This window comes from Microtus pennsylvanicus, chromosome 4, assembly GCF_037038515.1.
Source record: "Microtus pennsylvanicus isolate mMicPen1 chromosome 4, mMicPen1.hap1, whole genome shotgun sequence".
NCBI lineage: Eukaryota > Metazoa > Chordata > Mammalia > Rodentia > Cricetidae > Microtus > Microtus pennsylvanicus.
This window is the reverse complement of record NC_134582.1, coordinates 75,148,636-75,165,044: the sequence shown is the minus strand read 5'-3', so window position 1 is coordinate 75,165,044 and position 16,409 is coordinate 75,148,636. Positions and strand designations below refer to the sequence as shown.

At 45.6% G+C, this 16,409-nt stretch overlaps 1 protein-coding gene across 3 annotated transcripts in view; it reads left to right on the top strand.

Annotated features, from left to right (window-relative positions):
• The window catches only part of Ntrk2 (neurotrophic receptor tyrosine kinase 2), a 326,602-nt gene that overhangs the window by 172,656 nt on the left and 137,537 nt on the right, over positions 1 to 16,409 (top strand). For all 3 annotated transcript variants that reach the window (XM_075969423.1, XM_075969425.1, XM_075969422.1), the window contains exon 13: positions 9,956 to 10,144. In XM_075969423.1, the coding sequence (XP_075825538.1) occupies positions 9,956 to 10,144 (189 nt within the window). The remainder of the gene's footprint in view (positions 1 to 9,955; positions 10,145 to 16,409) is intronic.

Sequence of the window (16,409 nt, the reverse complement as noted above, 5' to 3'; positions counted from 1 at the left end):
TTGAGGTCAGAACTTTTGGAACGCTAATGCCGAGGGCTTGTGTGGCCGGGATCTACAGGGACAGTCCAGTTTCTTCCATTTCCCCATTTCTGGCTTTCACTTGGGTCATGAATACTCCCTTTTCAGCTTACTAAATCCTTGCTGTTTCCTTGGAGAGATGTTTGAAAAACTAATCTTTCTTGTATTTATTTTATTTTACTTCAGTTCTGTCTCAGAGTTACTGAGCTACTGATATATTATTTTTCCCCTTCTTTGGACAGCTTTTTTTTTCAAAATCATTAGGGTTTAACTGGTTAATTTCCTAATAGAATTCGAGTGGGGCAGATTCTCAGTGCTGACTGTGTCTACGTTTACTTTCGAGGGAGCCCTTCATTTTGCTGTGAACAAATCTCTCTTATTAAACAGAAAATAAAAGAAGACTGGGCAGATCCCAGTCCCCATGGTGAGTCACCACAAGAAAGGGAGAACATTATTCTTTTCTGTGTAAAGACTGCTTCTTCAATCCATCAAGAAGGAACAGTTGAGTGTCGAGCTTCTGGGAGGTGGCAGCCACTTCATCTCTCTGAAGCTCTTGCATTTTCTTGGCCTCAGAGGCCCCAAAGCTTATATTGTCTTCATTGTGACTGTGCCCCTTCTAAAGGGATCCTAGCCATCAGCAAGTCAGGAGTAAGCGTACCCAAATTTAGCCTCACTTGGGTACCCATAGAAACGACCAGGGAAGGAGTCCCATACAGACCCCATTTCCCTTCTCCAGCTCCCTAAGCGCCCAGAGCCTTGGCCATCCTGAGCTCCAGTTCTGCATACCTGATGCTTCCCACGTCAGTCAGCTTTTTGTCTCTGTAACAAAGCCTCCAAGTGATGGGTTTAGACCAGGCTGACGGACTCACAGCTGTAATGGATCCCCTCCATCTCCAGTGGGAGGACGTAGCACAGTATGTCCCAACATGAGTGCATGGCTGAGGTAGGGAGTAAAAGCTTGGGGTACCACGATCTTCTAAAGGACACACACACTCACAAATGACCTAAAGTTCCAGCATTAGGCTCCACCTCTTAGCGGTCTCACCGCCTCCCAGTAGATGTATTCCAGGGACCCTGGAGACACATAGGCCATTGGGACATTAAAATCTAAATTAAAGAAGTCTCCTCTCATTTTCTCCCAAACACCTAAGTGGGCTTTTTATCCTAATTTGTCTTATCTGGGATTTGTGTCTTAGGAGCTTCCCTTTATAACTGTGGAGTTATTTCTGTCCCAAGTTCCGTCAGGACTCTATGGTCAGTGGCGTCCTATACCTCACTGTCTTTGACTGTGAGCTTCGCGACTCCCTGCTCAGATTCTCCTTGACTTGTCAATCACAAACAGTCAATCACTGGCTCCCTAACTCTGCCCATCTCCTCTTAGCTGTCTATTCCCCACACCCAGGTCAGGCTATAGTTTTCTTGAGCCTTTGTTTCTCTTTAAACCTGTTGGCCAGTTTCTTGTTCTTTGTCTTTCCCACAATTCTGACTCCATCCTGCAGTCAAAGCAATCTGTCTAAGATGAACTGATCTGGTCTCTTCCTGTCCTGAGATTGCTGACACTTCTGTCTTGTTTCAAGTCTAATGTCCGAATATGTTGGCAGTGTAGTGCTCCATGGAGCACCGATGGCAGGCTCATGATCACCTGGCTTGTGGGAGCTGTGTCTGCTCCTGCCATGGAATGTCCCCAGTGAGTCAGGAATCTGGAGCAAAGATTTAGAGTTCAGAATCTGAAGTGTGGCACTTTCCAAACGCAAATGGCTTCCATATCGTATGCCTGTCAGTTCAGGAACTGCTTGGCTGAACACTGAAAACTGGGGGCACCCCAACTTTCTGTATCCCCACTGTGTGATTAGTTAATTTTAATCTGTTCTATAGAATCCAGAAATGTGTCCCCTGAAAGATCAGTTTTCCTCTGGGTTGGAGTGGCTTCTCCACCTCTGAGGCTCCCATCCCCAGCATGCATGGAAGTACTTCTAGGGTGGCTCTCTTCCTCCGAAAGCCCCTTCAGGCAAACAGGGAAGCTATTACCTTTTGAAGTCTCCATTCTGCCAGTTGGGTAAATAACTATTAATAGTATTTGACTCCAAAGACAACTGAATTAGTTATAATGTTCCAGAATTTGCTGAATTTTGGCAACTCTGGATATGGCAAAAGCAATTTTAGAAGACTGAAGAAAACCTGGTTCTCAGCACAGGTCCCTTGTCCGTTATTATGGTGTGGGATGACTGAATGTATCAGTCGCTCTGTCTGACACCCTGTCAGCAACTTCGAGGTGATTTGTAATTCAGGGAAGATGTGGTTGAAGGGCTGTTGGGCTGCACAAGAGGCATGCCTGTGCTTTCTTAGCTACAGTGTTCCTTGATGCTCCCATGCAAGGCAGCATCATGCCAGAAGCAGCGTGGTAGTGATTTCAAGGGTGTGGACAGGAGGAGGCAGTTTGCCAAGTTTCAGCTCAGTAGGGTGGAGCTGCAGGAGTGGTAGAGAGAAGTAGGAAGTGGTTCACTCCTCAGCTACATGAATGGCAGAGAGGAAGTAGGAAGTGGCTCACTCCTCAGCTACACGAATGGCAGAGAGGAAGTAGGAAGTGGCCCGCCCTCACTTGCACATTGGGCTAGAGCTCAAATAGCCTCCTCAACATGTGTTGTTGGTAAAAGTGAGACTCTATAGCTCAAAGCTGTCTTCAATAGCAATTCTATTTATTAACAGGATTTACTCTACTAGAGTGATGCTCGAAAGGGGGTGGGCGCCTCAGATGTGTTAAATGCTCAATGCCACAATGTTTTCTGTAAGTTTACAGAAGAAATAATCCCCAAATGCATAGTCAGTGAGAGGTGAGTGCTGACCTTTATTGGGTTCTCTGTACAAAAGAAAAGTGACTGGAAAATTGCTGAAATGGGAAAGAAAACAGTCTCGAAATATGCAAGCTATGATTTTATTTTTTTCTGGAGATAAATCAAACAAGTACTGAGGTATGAGGAGGTGGTTTAGTGGTAGAGCACTAGTCTAGCATGCATGAAGCCTGGGTTTGGTTCTCACCACCGTCAAAGAAACAGATGCACAAAATCCCCTAAAAATGACCAGTAGGGAAGTGGACCTTCTGAGTACACTGTTGGGCCAAACTCACTCTCACGTGTGAGGCTCAGTGTGTCCTTGTAAAAGATCTTTATCTGGCTTAGCATTGTGACCCAACTTTCCTTCTGGTTTCTAAGCCCTGGAAGGAAGTATTTAGATAACCTTTAATCATTTGAGAAGGTCGGCTTTTGGCTGAGGCCTAAACTCAGCACACACAGAATTGCCTAGGGCTTATTTTCCCCACACCTCAATGATAACTAACTAGTAAAATAAATAAATATCAGCTTAGGCAGCAAGCCTGGAGTGCAGGATTCTGGGAAGGGAAGGCCTAAGCTTAAACCCGCAACCAGCAGGGCAGCGATTTCGTGAAGCATCATTGGAGTACAGGGAGAGTTTCACGTGACTAGTTCTTGAATCAAGTTTTAGCCTTAACTGACCATGGAGATCACTGTAGATCCCCAGAGCAAAGAAGCACATGACTTAGGTTGCCTCTGCTCCTTTACTGGTCCACAACCATAGATTTTTCTGTGGTATAGAAAATACTTTCCAACCCAGAGGTTTCCTAAGGCAACGGTTGAGTCCAAGGAATAGATGCTTCAATGTGCCATTAGTCAATGGGGACCCTCCGAACAGCAGGGGTCTTGCATATGCGTGCCCAGTAGAGTCTGGTGCCATACGGTTCACGCTGCCCTTCATGCAGTGACTTAGCAGCAGACAGGCATGGAGTGTTCCAAGATCCCTAACAGCCCAGGAACTGTGCTGCCCTTTGTCACCTTGCTCGGCTTCCGATAAGGTCTGTTTTCCCTCATTATTTCCCCACATTGCTGCAAAGCTGTGGCACATTTGCCAAGTGAATTGTGTGTCCTCGCCCCGCACAGCTGTCCTGCTAGATGATTCAAGGTGAGGAAATGATTTCTCCACTTGGGGGGAAGGAAGAAGATGAGAAAGAAGAGCAGCAGCTCAGAGTTGTTAACCCCAGGCTTGGGCCATTTCCTTGGCCTCTTTCTGGTTTGAACTTCCATGTTCTCGGGCTGAAATACAAGTGTTTACACAGGAATCTGCAACTCAGCTTCCCAGGTCTGAGAGGAAGTCTTGGTCTCCAGTGGTTTCTACTTTTTAAATTCTTTTTTGAGGGGGACATGTTATTGAGATTTATGACCAAGGTCAGTCGACTTTCTCCGGTTTAGACCTAACTTCCAGTTTCGAAGTTTAGTTTATGTTTTGTTGTGGTTTTTAGATATCTCATGGTTTGAAATTGGGGAAGTTGAGACAAGGTGTGGGTAGGGGGTAAGTAGTCAGGCCTCCTTTAACTTTATTGAGTTCCTGTAGCTTGGCTCCGCAGAACCTACTCGGATTTTCTCTCTGTTCCCTGGTCTCAGGTCCTCGCTCTATTCCCCGGTCTCAGGTCCTCTCTCTATTCCCTGGTCTCAGGTCCTCTCTCTATTCCCTGGTCTCAGGTCCTCTTTCTATTCCCTGGTCTCAGGTCCTCGCTCTATTCCCTGGTCTCAGGTCCTCTCTCTATTCCCTGGTCTCAGGTCCTCTCTCTATTCCCTGGTCTCAGGTCCTCTCTCTATTCCCTGGTCTCAGCTTCTCTATTCACTGGGTTTTAACTTATTTTCTGTCTTCCCAGTTTTAAATCTGTTGAAGCAGAAGACCTAGCTTGTTTTATTTATTTTTCTAGAAAAGGCATTACTTTTGCAAACTCCATAGTAAGTAGGTTTGCATGCTTGAAGCTGCCTTGTCTTTAATCCAGTGGGCACGCCGACTGCTGTCTCTGCTCTTGGCAGTGATGGCTTCTGAAGGTTAGAGATGCAGACTAGAACGACATCAAGGCCCCAGTTCAGTGTACAGTTGTTGGCTGAACAGGCAAGCTTGGGCAAGTTTGGCTCCTAACTTGGCTCTGCTGGCTACGATGCAATAGAATTCCAAACTGGCAAATGAGCACTTCATCTGGCGATTTTTCCCTCACAAACAGACTTCCACATCCAGACACTGTGATTTGTCTTGATTGCATTCTCTCCCTTTGCATTCAGACCGAATGCAGACAATAGAAGTGCAGAGCGTGTAGCTCGTGCGGTGAATGCAGATGGTGTGGGCTCACCATTAGGACCCAAATCAGGTGTGCTCTCCCAGGACCTCCTCTCTGCTTGGCGTTTTCTGTGTGGACAAAGACAAAGAATAGAAGTTATTACATGGAAGGCAAAAAATAAAAAAAAAGCAGGGTTTTATCTATTTTTTTTTTGTATCATCCCTGTGGTTTCCTGAGATCTGATCATCACGAGCAGACTCTTGGTTGCTGATCCTTTTTGTAGCAAAGTTAGACACAGACATGTATAAGAAAGCTACCCATTTCTCAGCTGTCTGTCCTGCGTTCGCCAGCCATAGAAGGAAGCCTGTTTCCTTTTTTTTTTTGTCTGTTTGTTTGTTTTGTTTGAGACAAGGTTTCTCTGTGTAACAGCCCTGGCTGTCCTGGAACTCACTTTGTACATCAGTCTGGTCTTGAACTCACAGAGATCTGCTTGCCTCTGTCTCCTAAGTGGATTAAAGTTGTGTGCAACACTGCCTGATAGAAGCCTGTTTCCTTTATCTTTTTAACCCTGACATGGGACCTGGTCCAGTCAAACATTCCCTAGCAGTGTCTGTTCAGTGATCTGCACATGACCAGGGGACCAAGTTCAGGCTGAGACAGACTTTCCAGAAAAAAATCTTGGGAGGGGGAAAAACATCAACAGAAAGAAGGCAGGGGGCCAAGCTCCAGTAACCTGAGGCTCTAGGAAGCGTCCGATGGGCACAGTTCAGAAATAGCCCATCATTCTCTGAGCCATCAGAGGGTTTTCAACTCCAGGTAGCCCATAGAGTTGGTTGTTTCCGGGATATGTGTGCCGAGGAAGGTGAGCCGTTCTCCCACAGCCCTGGAGGTGGTGTCTTCTTTCCCTGCGAGGATGGTAAAGCTAACCACTGTGCCACCTCAGCACTTTCTAGATACCTTTAACCACAGACAGGTGCTTGCCCTAGAGATGTTCAAAAGTGCTTCGGGCCCTCTTAAGTGGCAGCATAGACTGTTCTTCAGAATGTCTCAACTGTAGCCCACAAGAGGCCTTTTTTTGTATTTGTGAAGTGTGGGGGGGCCAACAGCTAGGAGATAGGGCCACTGTAAAGAGAGTCTATGACTCGGAGTTTCTAAGAAGAACGTATCATGCCACGGTGTGTGGCTACACAGAGACCCCTGGTCAGTCAGGAGGTGGAGGGAACAGGGAAACAAGAGCTTTTCTTATTATTTTCATGAGGAGGAACCAGGGAGGCAGAGGAGGCAGATCTAGGTCTGCCTGATTGCAGTAACTCAGCAGGCTCTGTGCTTCCATGCTCCCCTGAGTTCTATGGCATCAGCCTTAGGGCGATAGGACAAGCGATGGTGGCCTGGAGTGTGAAGACCATAGGAAGCCGGGGACTGGAGGTGGAGGCTATGTTGGTAGGTGTGCGGAAGATGCACTGATGGGCAGGGCATTTATTTTATCTACAGATTGGGTGGCAGGTCCCAGAGGCCAAATCTTCAGCCCCTAGAAAACAAAGGAAAGCGTGGTCAATATATGTAGTTGCTTATAAGTAGCAATTTCTCCCTCCACTGAAGGCATTGTTGGTATTAAGAAGGAAGCTCATTTCCCAGATGAGAATTTTAATCATTGGAAAATGTGTTTAGTTAGACTTAGAAACATCTAAAAAAATCAAATATATAGGATTGTTATCATGTAGCTCTGATGAGAGAAAGCAATGTCTCTCTGTATTTCTTTTTATTTTATATTGAAATAAAAATGAGCTAAAATGTTTCTGTGTATACCTCCCTTTATCAGCCTTGTTATGGGAACTAACTACCCAAAATTCAGTAGCAGTGTACATTCCTAGCAATTTAAACTTTGTATTACTACTATAATACACTTTTCAAGTTCTCATATGAGTTTCTTATAATACCCTGCGACGTGCCTCTGACTTCTGTCTCCTTTTTCACAGTGTCTGCTAAACTGCGTGCACAGACACACAAAGACACAAATCATAAAATGCGCAGACAGGCTGCTGTCAAATTATATAGACATTCATTGTCCCCATCGGGAGCTTTCTCCCCTCCCAACTTGGCTGTGCACTGTGTGCCTTTATATTAAAATGTTCATAGAAAAATGGTCTTAATTCCCACAACCTTGCCAGCCATATCAATCTTCCAGGCTTTGGAACAGCACTAATGAAGGGAACAGCAGTTGAATTAATATTCCTTTGATGAGTTGTGGAGGTTTCTGATACTCCATTTGTCAATGGTGACTCTCTTCAAAGTGAAAAGGCTTTTGAAAAATTGTCTGGTTTTTTACTAGTGCCAGAAGGGAATGTTGGCCCTTCCGTATGCACGGTCACCACATTCTCAGCCCTTATCCCTTCACACTGAGTTATGTGAGGGACTGATTCTTAGCTAGAGGGTTAGGGAACAGGGAGTGTGCTTTGGTGGACACGGAGGAGGAGACCCAAACAGGAGGTTACTGTGTACAGGGGTTCCAGAGTGTAGTTGGCAAGAGAGTTAGAGCTGGATTCCTGGAGCAATCACTGTTGTGATCCTCATAGGCTAACTGGGGCCAGAGGACAGCCAGAGACAAACCCAATTGAAGCCAATCTGTTTCTAACTGCGGTTGAGGTCCCAGGAGAAGTTTCATGACAACACATGGACTAGACATGGAAGACGACAGCTTCTCTACCCATGGGGGTCAAGGTGGAGTCTGGAATCTTTTGAGAAATATGCGGCCTTGACTGCACCTCCCTTGAGGGTTCTGAGGGTAGCAAGCTTTGGTAGCTGGTAGCCTCACAGAAGGAACGGCGGAAAGCTTTACGACAATGCACAGAAAGCCGAGTGTGGCACCTCTCCATCTCCATCACCGGCCAGAAGCCGCAGTGATCTAGGCTTGTCGGAAAGCAGGTCGCACAACGGAGATGGCTGGGGATATTAGTAAGAACTTGTCCTTACAGCTATTCTTGGCAGGGTTTCCACTGTTTGCGAACACAGACACTCAAGGCACAAGTTGAGCACAACCAGCGAGATTGCCTTGGCTTTGAGCATTGCATGGCTTCTGAGTTGGCTGTGCGAGGACATGTTTGCAGAATCAAGCCAGAGTATATTATTAAACACAACTTAAATGCTCTCCCATTGAGAGACTGCTTTAAGAATTACCGGTAATAGCAGTAGGTTCCCCCCTGCATACTTCATTTAAGACACAACTAGCTGGGGAACGTCCAACTGTTATCACTACAAACTACAATAATCCCCATAGGGGGAAAATGGATCTTAGAGTCTGGTGGGTGGATTATCGCTATATTGAATAGGGATTCAAGCTGTATCAGACTCTGACAAAACAACCTTCGTTTTTGTAATTGCTTTACATGGAAGTAATTAAGGATGGGGAGTAAATGGAGAATACACAGAGGTCCTGAAGCATGCTGGGGGGAAAGGCGGGGGTGGGGTTGACAGCACAGTCCCTTGGGCGGAAGTGCAACCCTGACATCCCTCCATAGCAAGCCTTTGCCTTGCCTGGGTGTCTGATTCCACTCTTTCCCTCTGCCTGGCTTTCCCTTTCACCCTCTCTGTGGACCGTGAGCTCATTCCATGCATGTCACAGGCATGTGTGATCCATGTGTAAATGACTTGGATTGCTACATGTGAATGCCTATCCATGTGCTGTTCAATGTTCTGGAGTCTTCCCATACATTTTTATCTATCTGAATCTGCTTTGGCTGCTGACTTCGGCTGGTCCTGAGTAGTCAGCAGATCTGTTGATCGGACAAAATGTAGTGGAGTGAGCACAGTGGCATGCGTTGTGAGGTCTGGGGTTAGAATCAATTCTTATATGGAAAATAATTAAGCTATTGCTTTAGTATAAAGGTGTCATAGGCTCTATACATCTATGTACATGAAGCACACTTAGGTTTATAACGTGTTTTCATATCCCTAATCTCACTCCAGTGCCATAAAATAACAACTGGGTGTTCCCCAACACAGCCCCCAGCTGTAAGCAGATGTAGACGCTCAGAGAAGTGAGGGAGAGAGTGAAGATAAGAAACTCAGATCCCCAAATTCTCAACATGGCTCTAAGTCCCCAGAGAAACAGCTGTCCTGGATTCGTGCCAGGAGTTCAGGGCTAGGGTCCTCTTAAGGTGTGCACAGAACCCCAGGTCCTGGGGCGGCAGTGCAGGTGCGGAAAGTGGAATTGCAATCAGAATCCTCACACGCTGGTGGTGACGGACACGACATTGTGCAGCCACTTTGGAAATCACTTTGCAAATCGGTTTAGTTGCTCCAAATGTTAAGCCCGGGCCTCCCCTAGGATTTGCCAATGTCACACAAGAGCAAAGGAGGCGTGTGTCCCCACAAAAACGTGGGCATGTGTGTTCTCAACTGCATTGTTCTTATTAGTCAAAGAGTCCCAAATCCTCAAAAGGCGGAGGGACAGATAAACAGTGTGTGCCATGTCTGTACCCTTTCGGCTCACTCAGCAAGGAGAAGGAAGCTTCAGTGCGCATGGCAGTGAGAGTTAGCCTAAAGACAGGATGCCAAGTGTAAGTCATGAATTACATTGGCTGCACTTGGGTGGAATGCCAAGGTCTGTTAGCTCAGAGTGGAAAAGTAAATCTGTGGATGTCTGGGACCGGGAGTGGGGGAAATGGGAGAGAAATACTAACTGGGGCGAGGGAAATGTCTTAACGTCAGGTTATAGTGATGATGGCAACACCCTAAACGTACTGAGACCCACTGAAGTTACACATTTGGAATGGATGTGAATCCAAGTCCAACTGAAGCCGTTAAACTACAGAATGCCTCTGCTTCTCCTAACTCCAGGTCCAGCTTCTGTCATCAGCAACGACGATGACTCGGCCAGCCCGCTCCACCACATCTCCAATGGGAGTAATACTCCATCTTCTTCAGAGGGCGGTCCTGATGCTGTCATTATTGGAATGACCAAGATTCCTGTCATCGAAAACCCTCAGTACTTTGGCATCACCAACAGCCAGCTCAAGCCAGACACATGTGAGTACATCTGTTTGTACTTATTGACCCATTTGCTGCATAGCTGCTCCGACGATTCTGTTTATCAGGGCCTCTGACGAGGCGGGCTGGGGATGGGGTCTGTGGACTATTGGAGGATTCTTGCACTTTTTGGCCCACGGCTAGATTCTTGCATTGCTTACTTAGGGGATTCTCAGGGTTTGGCTCCTGCTGGGCTGGGAACCGTGGGCAGATATGGACTTCTCTTGGAATCCATTTCCCGCAATCATTTGTCAACATGAAGCTATAATCAAGCACACTTATCTGGAGAAGGATGTAGACAAAAAGCAGAAGTGTCACCAGAATGCAGATACATAATTTATAGTTGGCAGGCAATTGGTGTAACTTAAATCTGGCTTATTGAAAGCAATTAAAGCATGCATTCTAGGCAGTCAAAAAGGCTCCGTGTTTCATACAGGTGGTATTGATTTGGGGGTCGTTCTGTGCTCTTTTCTCGTCCTGATTCCTAGCATGAGGCCTTGTGATGTCACAACTGTTACATCAAATGTTATGAGTATGAGAAGGAGGAGGACCTTTCACCTTTATAGTAATTATGCTAGCCCCTCAGTCAGCTTCTGTGGGCAAGCTTAGGCCCCTTTCCCTAACTTCCGAACCACTGACCAGATACAAAGTATGGAGCAAGCCCTTAAGAGAAGCAGAAACCTCCAAGCCTAATGAGTGCACACAGGCATTCTCTCATGGATGAAGAAGAGGCCATGGGGGCTAGGATCTCAGGTGTCCCTGATTCCAGGGCTCCCTGGTCCTGATGAGGTGGCTGTCCTCTGCCTACTACATCCCTGTATCCTGCCTACTACTAAGTGCTGCTTTGCCGCACCGTCTCAGAAGCTAAGGAGGACAGTTATAAAGTTAGGTTTGGAGAGTGATATTTTGCTGAAAACCCATTGCACAAAGCTTAGCAATAAGATATTTCTTATATAAGGGAGAAACGATCATTTCTTTCTATTCATTTGCATTTATTTCAAGGTATGCTTAAGATTGGAGCTGGGACCAAGCATCAGAGTTAACGTTGTTATAAGTTTGTGTGAGACTGTGCCTCACTGAAGGTGTTAGCTGAATTCGTTACATGGCAGGACAAAAGGAGACTTAAGGGTTAGGAAAGTCCTTGAACATTGACTGTTATTCAAAATCATGGTGCTATTGATTCTAATAACTATGGTATGACCAAGTTAAGAGGAGATACTGTTTAGAGTTAGGTATTCCTTGTGGAGGTCCGCATTGCCTAGGATCCTTGGGATATCTATATATATGACAGTCAAACAGGAAGACAAAACAGATACTGTGGAAAGAGAATCTGGAGTCTCTCCCATTGTCCTCCCTAGGAATATCTTATTATCAGGACTAGGGTGTGTGGTGTATTTCTATCATCTCCAGGCTGGATAGTTGAGGCTGACTTCAATTAACACAAAGTTTGCTTTCCTTTCTGATGGAGAAGTAAGGCTGAACCATCAGGCAGAGACCATTGGTCCAATGTGTGCAATAAGAATGAATGAACAAAAGCAATAATAGACACATTATTGTGGATGGAGAGAGCCACAGGGCCTCAAGCCTACACAAAGAGCTACAGACAGCTATGGAGCACTGAGAGTGAGAGATAGTCTACCCCAGGGAAGAGCACACCGAGTGCTTATCCAGTACCAAGTGATCAGACCTCAGAAAATAAAAAGAGAAAAATCCCTTCATTTAAAGGGATGGTGATTGTGCGGAGGAAGTGGGTGGCTGGCTGCAGGGTTTGTGACCCCAGAGTCCTAAGAAAACTTTTGCAGAAGCCACATCCTCAATCTAGACACCACAGAGATTTTAGGAAGCAGTTTGGTTATTTCTGGAGGCCTTTGGATTTGTGGCTCAGTCATGTTGTGTCCCCCACACTTGGGTCTGTAAGAGTTATGGAACCCCCAGCTTCCCCTCTGCTTCCAGCCTCCTGCCTGGGCCATAGACCACCAAGTCTCTTTGGCTAGTACTTCCTTACAATGTCTCACTGAGCCCTCCACCCACATACCCTTCCAGGCCCAGTGCAGTAGCCTCAGACAAGTCTTACCTGCATAATCTAAAGCTAACTTTCCCCAGACATTATCTTTGATGATTTTTAATAAGTTTTTTTTTTAAAAAAAAATCATCCATCTTCCATGGATACTTGATCAAAGAAATGGGAATGAAGAAGATTTTACCCTTTTCTTCCTGCCCTTACCCTCACCCCCATGTCAACATCACACTTTACTCCAGTATGTTCTTTAACCTTCAGTGTCTGTGTTGTCCTGTGCTCTGTGTGTGTGTGTGTGTGTGTGTGTGTGTGTGTGTGTGTGTGTGTCTGTCTGTCTGTCTGTCTGTAGTCCGGTTTAGGTTCGACTTTAGTCTTGGGAAAACAGCAACTTCAACTGCTAACCATAACCTATGACAGGACACGCAGTGGGTTTTTGACATCAAACAGATGTTGACCAGATGTGACAATATATTGCTGAAGTATTAGTTACCAATGAATTTGTAACAGTCTTCTCAGTCCCTTTTCATTGGTACCAAACTTGTACATGTTGATTTTATTGGATATACTTTTAACCAAGTGCTAAGCAACTTAACCAGATTTATTTAAGCATTTTTTTAAAAAATAATAAGCCTTATGAAATCTTTTCTTTGACTAAACATATTACAATCATCCCAGTTAAACTATTTCAATGATTAAGCACAGAGACTGGACGTACAGAAGGGTATCTTGCTTTAATTCTGTGAAATTCTGAAAGATTAGTTTCAGATAAGCGGTTTTTATTCAATGTCCTAAACAAACTAACTTCTAATAACATCTCAAGTGGGGGAGGGCTCTTCCCAAAAGATGCATAGATAATGGCAAAAGCCAATTCAAAGGTTTGAAAGACAGCTTAGCATTTCCCTCACGCCCTTAAAACAAAAGTCAAGGGACAGTGTATCGCTGCCATCATGTTGAGTCTGTTACAGGCTTGGACCATACACTACCGTGTCTACTGGGTGTCCCAGAAGCTGTATTTTATATTCAAAGATGTTGACTTCAGACTATACATCTTTTGTAGCCAAGAGTGGCATCCCTTTCCTTTCACAGAGTTGAAAGAGTACATTCTAGAGTGCACACCTCAGTACATTAAGTGTCTGCTGATTAGACGTGGGATTTCTATGAGGGTGGGAACCAGAGGACTGGTGGCGGCGATGGCTTGATCTCTGACTGCGGTGAGACTCATCACGCAGGCCGAACCGGATCATCGCATGATTCAGCCCAGTGTGATTAGCACTGAGACTGGCTGTGTTGCAGAAAGGCTTTGCATCCAGTTTTCAGGAATCAGGCAAGTCAGTTGGAGGAACAGGCTATCTTGAGGAACTGATATGAAATAATAAAGACCATACTGGGGCATGGGCCTGGCATGACCAAATTTCCCAGAGAAAGGAGGCATTTGTTCTTTTATTTGAGAGGCTCAAGATTTCAAATGCTAAGCAGGGCAAGTAAGAATACATTAGCATGGTTCAGATCAGGCTTCTGGACTGCTAGGGTCCCTCTGAGCTGGATCTTCAGGATCCCCTGCTGTGAACTCCTCAGTAGACACTCTTACAAGTGGTTTGCCATAGTGAGACGGCTTCAGTACTCACACGGCTTTGCTTTACACAACAACACCACGATTAGATTAGGGTTCTTTATACAATGCATGTGATTGCTTCCGTGAGGAGCAATGAGCAATCAGGCCCTTTGACATACTTATGCACTACCAGGAGCTGTGTGGTAATGTTCGCTCACCAAGTCCAGAGCTGGTTTGTGAGATTTTAGAGCGGTGTGAACAGGGCTGAATTGCTCCTGAGCACTTTCCAATAGAAAGTCTGTCTACTTTATTGCAGGGCCCAGAGGTTCCCCCAAGACCGCCTGATAATAATTTGGTATTTGGAGGCTCCTGCATCACTGCAGGAACCAAAGGAGGCTAAACCCAAGCCTGATGGAGGAGAAGAGTTCTATGGTTTTCTGCAAATTCTGGCCAGACAGCATCTTGAAGTCACTCCTTAGCTTCCATAACTAGCCAAGCAAGAAGTTGCCTTCCCAGGACAAAGCAGAGTGTTCTAATGCCTAACCCCTCAAAGTGCCGTGTCAGTAAACTATAGACCATCTCCTCGATCGAGCAGGATGGCAAGATGGAGCTGAGGAGCTCAGCAACATCAAGTCTGGAGTTGGTCTTTATTCAACTAGTCTGTGTAGATGTGTCTGAAAACCAAAGCATGGGGTGGTTGACCAGTAGGATTTACAAGCTCTGCCAAAGGGCCACTGTGCTGATATCTTCTCCTTGCCTGTTGAGAAAGATTTTGACAGGGTGCAATGGAAGCTCACCTTGTGAGTTGAGAAAGGGAAACAAAGCATATTAACCAGAAAACCTCCCAAATCAGGGTCTTGAGTTGACGGGTGGAATGTGTTTTATCCACAGACTTACAATTGTTCCTAAAATCATGGTTTCCCCATAACAGCCTTGTAATTTAGCTAGAATCATATACCTTGTGCCTAAACTTAATTAAGATTATCTCTAATACATACTTTGCATTGAAGAACACGCCCTCTATGCACTCCTAGGGCTAGCCACTCCCAGAAGCAGATGTATAGGGCGACTTTGAATTATTTTGAAGGTTTGCTTTATTTACAACACAATGGTCATTTCTTGCCTCCCTTCAGTGTGTGTGTCCCACATTTCTCCAGGTATTGTTGTGTGTTTCCCCGTGGATCATATGTTTATGGGACAATTGCATAGACAAGCACAGGCCCACTAACCCGCAACGGTGCAGGAAATTGGGCGTTCTGGAGAGAGTGGTTGTCTGAACAGTAGTTGAAAATGTCACAGAGAGTCTGAGTCCCGTTCCTCTCCACTGCCATGTCCACTTTGTCTTTCTACTGCCAACAAAGGCAAGCGAGAGTTTTCACAAAACTGCAGAGGTTTTCAGCACATTTGGAAAAGCGGCTTTGAGTTCACGGGAGCAAAAGCTCTGGATTCTATTCAGGGTGGCAGAAGCTCATGACATCAGAGAGCCATGGCCCTGAGAGCTACACGAGGTCATGTCAGACTTCAGTGCAGTCATATGACTGCGGTCCATTTCAGTGGTCAGGGCTGGGATTTACAAACGGGTAGATACTGATTGAGAGTTTACCCCTATCCTTTGCTTATTTCTTTTTTCTTTTAAAAATACATTTTCTTCTAAGCATTTAATTGGACAGATAAAAGCTGTTTTGGGAACTGGTAGTGCACCCTGGAAGGCTATATCCTGCACTTTAACCAGAAATCGAGTCTGTTCTGCCCAGCACGAGGCTGGGATAGAAAGCAGAGTTATTTTAGGATGCTCAGAAGTTGCTTTGTTTATGGCACGCTGGGTTGACAACTTATCCTGCCGGGTCCATCATGGCACACTGCTGCATTCTGTAGGTACCAATACAATCCTCCTGTCCCTTTCGGTGCCATGGACCCCACTGCTAAGTACAACAATTCGATATTATATCCACTCTCCGCTTCAAAGGGGATGGTAAGAAGCTTCAAACAATGCTTCAGAAAAAAGCAACTTGCATCCCGTAGTAGACAGGAAGTGAATACACACTGCATACTCACATCTAACGTGTAAGCCATATCACAAACTTACTTGATGAAGAATTTTTTAGCCAACGACTTTTAAGCACATTCGTAGCTAAGCAAAATCCTGTTCTTGGCATTTCACCAATGGGTGACACGGTTATTAAAAAAAAAAAAAAGTGAAAAGTTACCCATTGTAGGATACTTAGGCCTCCTGGAGAAAACATTCTGATCCAATACTTGAAAGCTGGGGAGCAAGAACAATAGTGATCATGGATTCTCGGTTGGGTGACCCTGACTTTGGGCCCACGTCATCAACCTGCCAAGATAAACACATGCACGCCCTGAACACATAAACGTTGTCAGTCTGATAAAGCCAGGTCATCGGGGGTGCTCTAGGGTATCCCTGCAGAGAGGAGGTCCTGAAGCATCAGGGATGCTCTAGGGTAGGTATCCCTGCAGAGAGAAGATCCTGAAGCATTTGGTTTACCAAGACAGAGCCTGGTTGGGGCATCTGCATCAACAACAGGAGCCTAGTCAAGCTGCATCTCTTGCACTGCTAGCCAATCACGGACCAGGACCAGCCTAGCAAACACAAATACAAACCAGTAACCTGCCCCACGTTGCTAAGAAGCACCTGCTCCCCAGCTGAGTCTTCCTTATGTAGAGTGGGGACACAG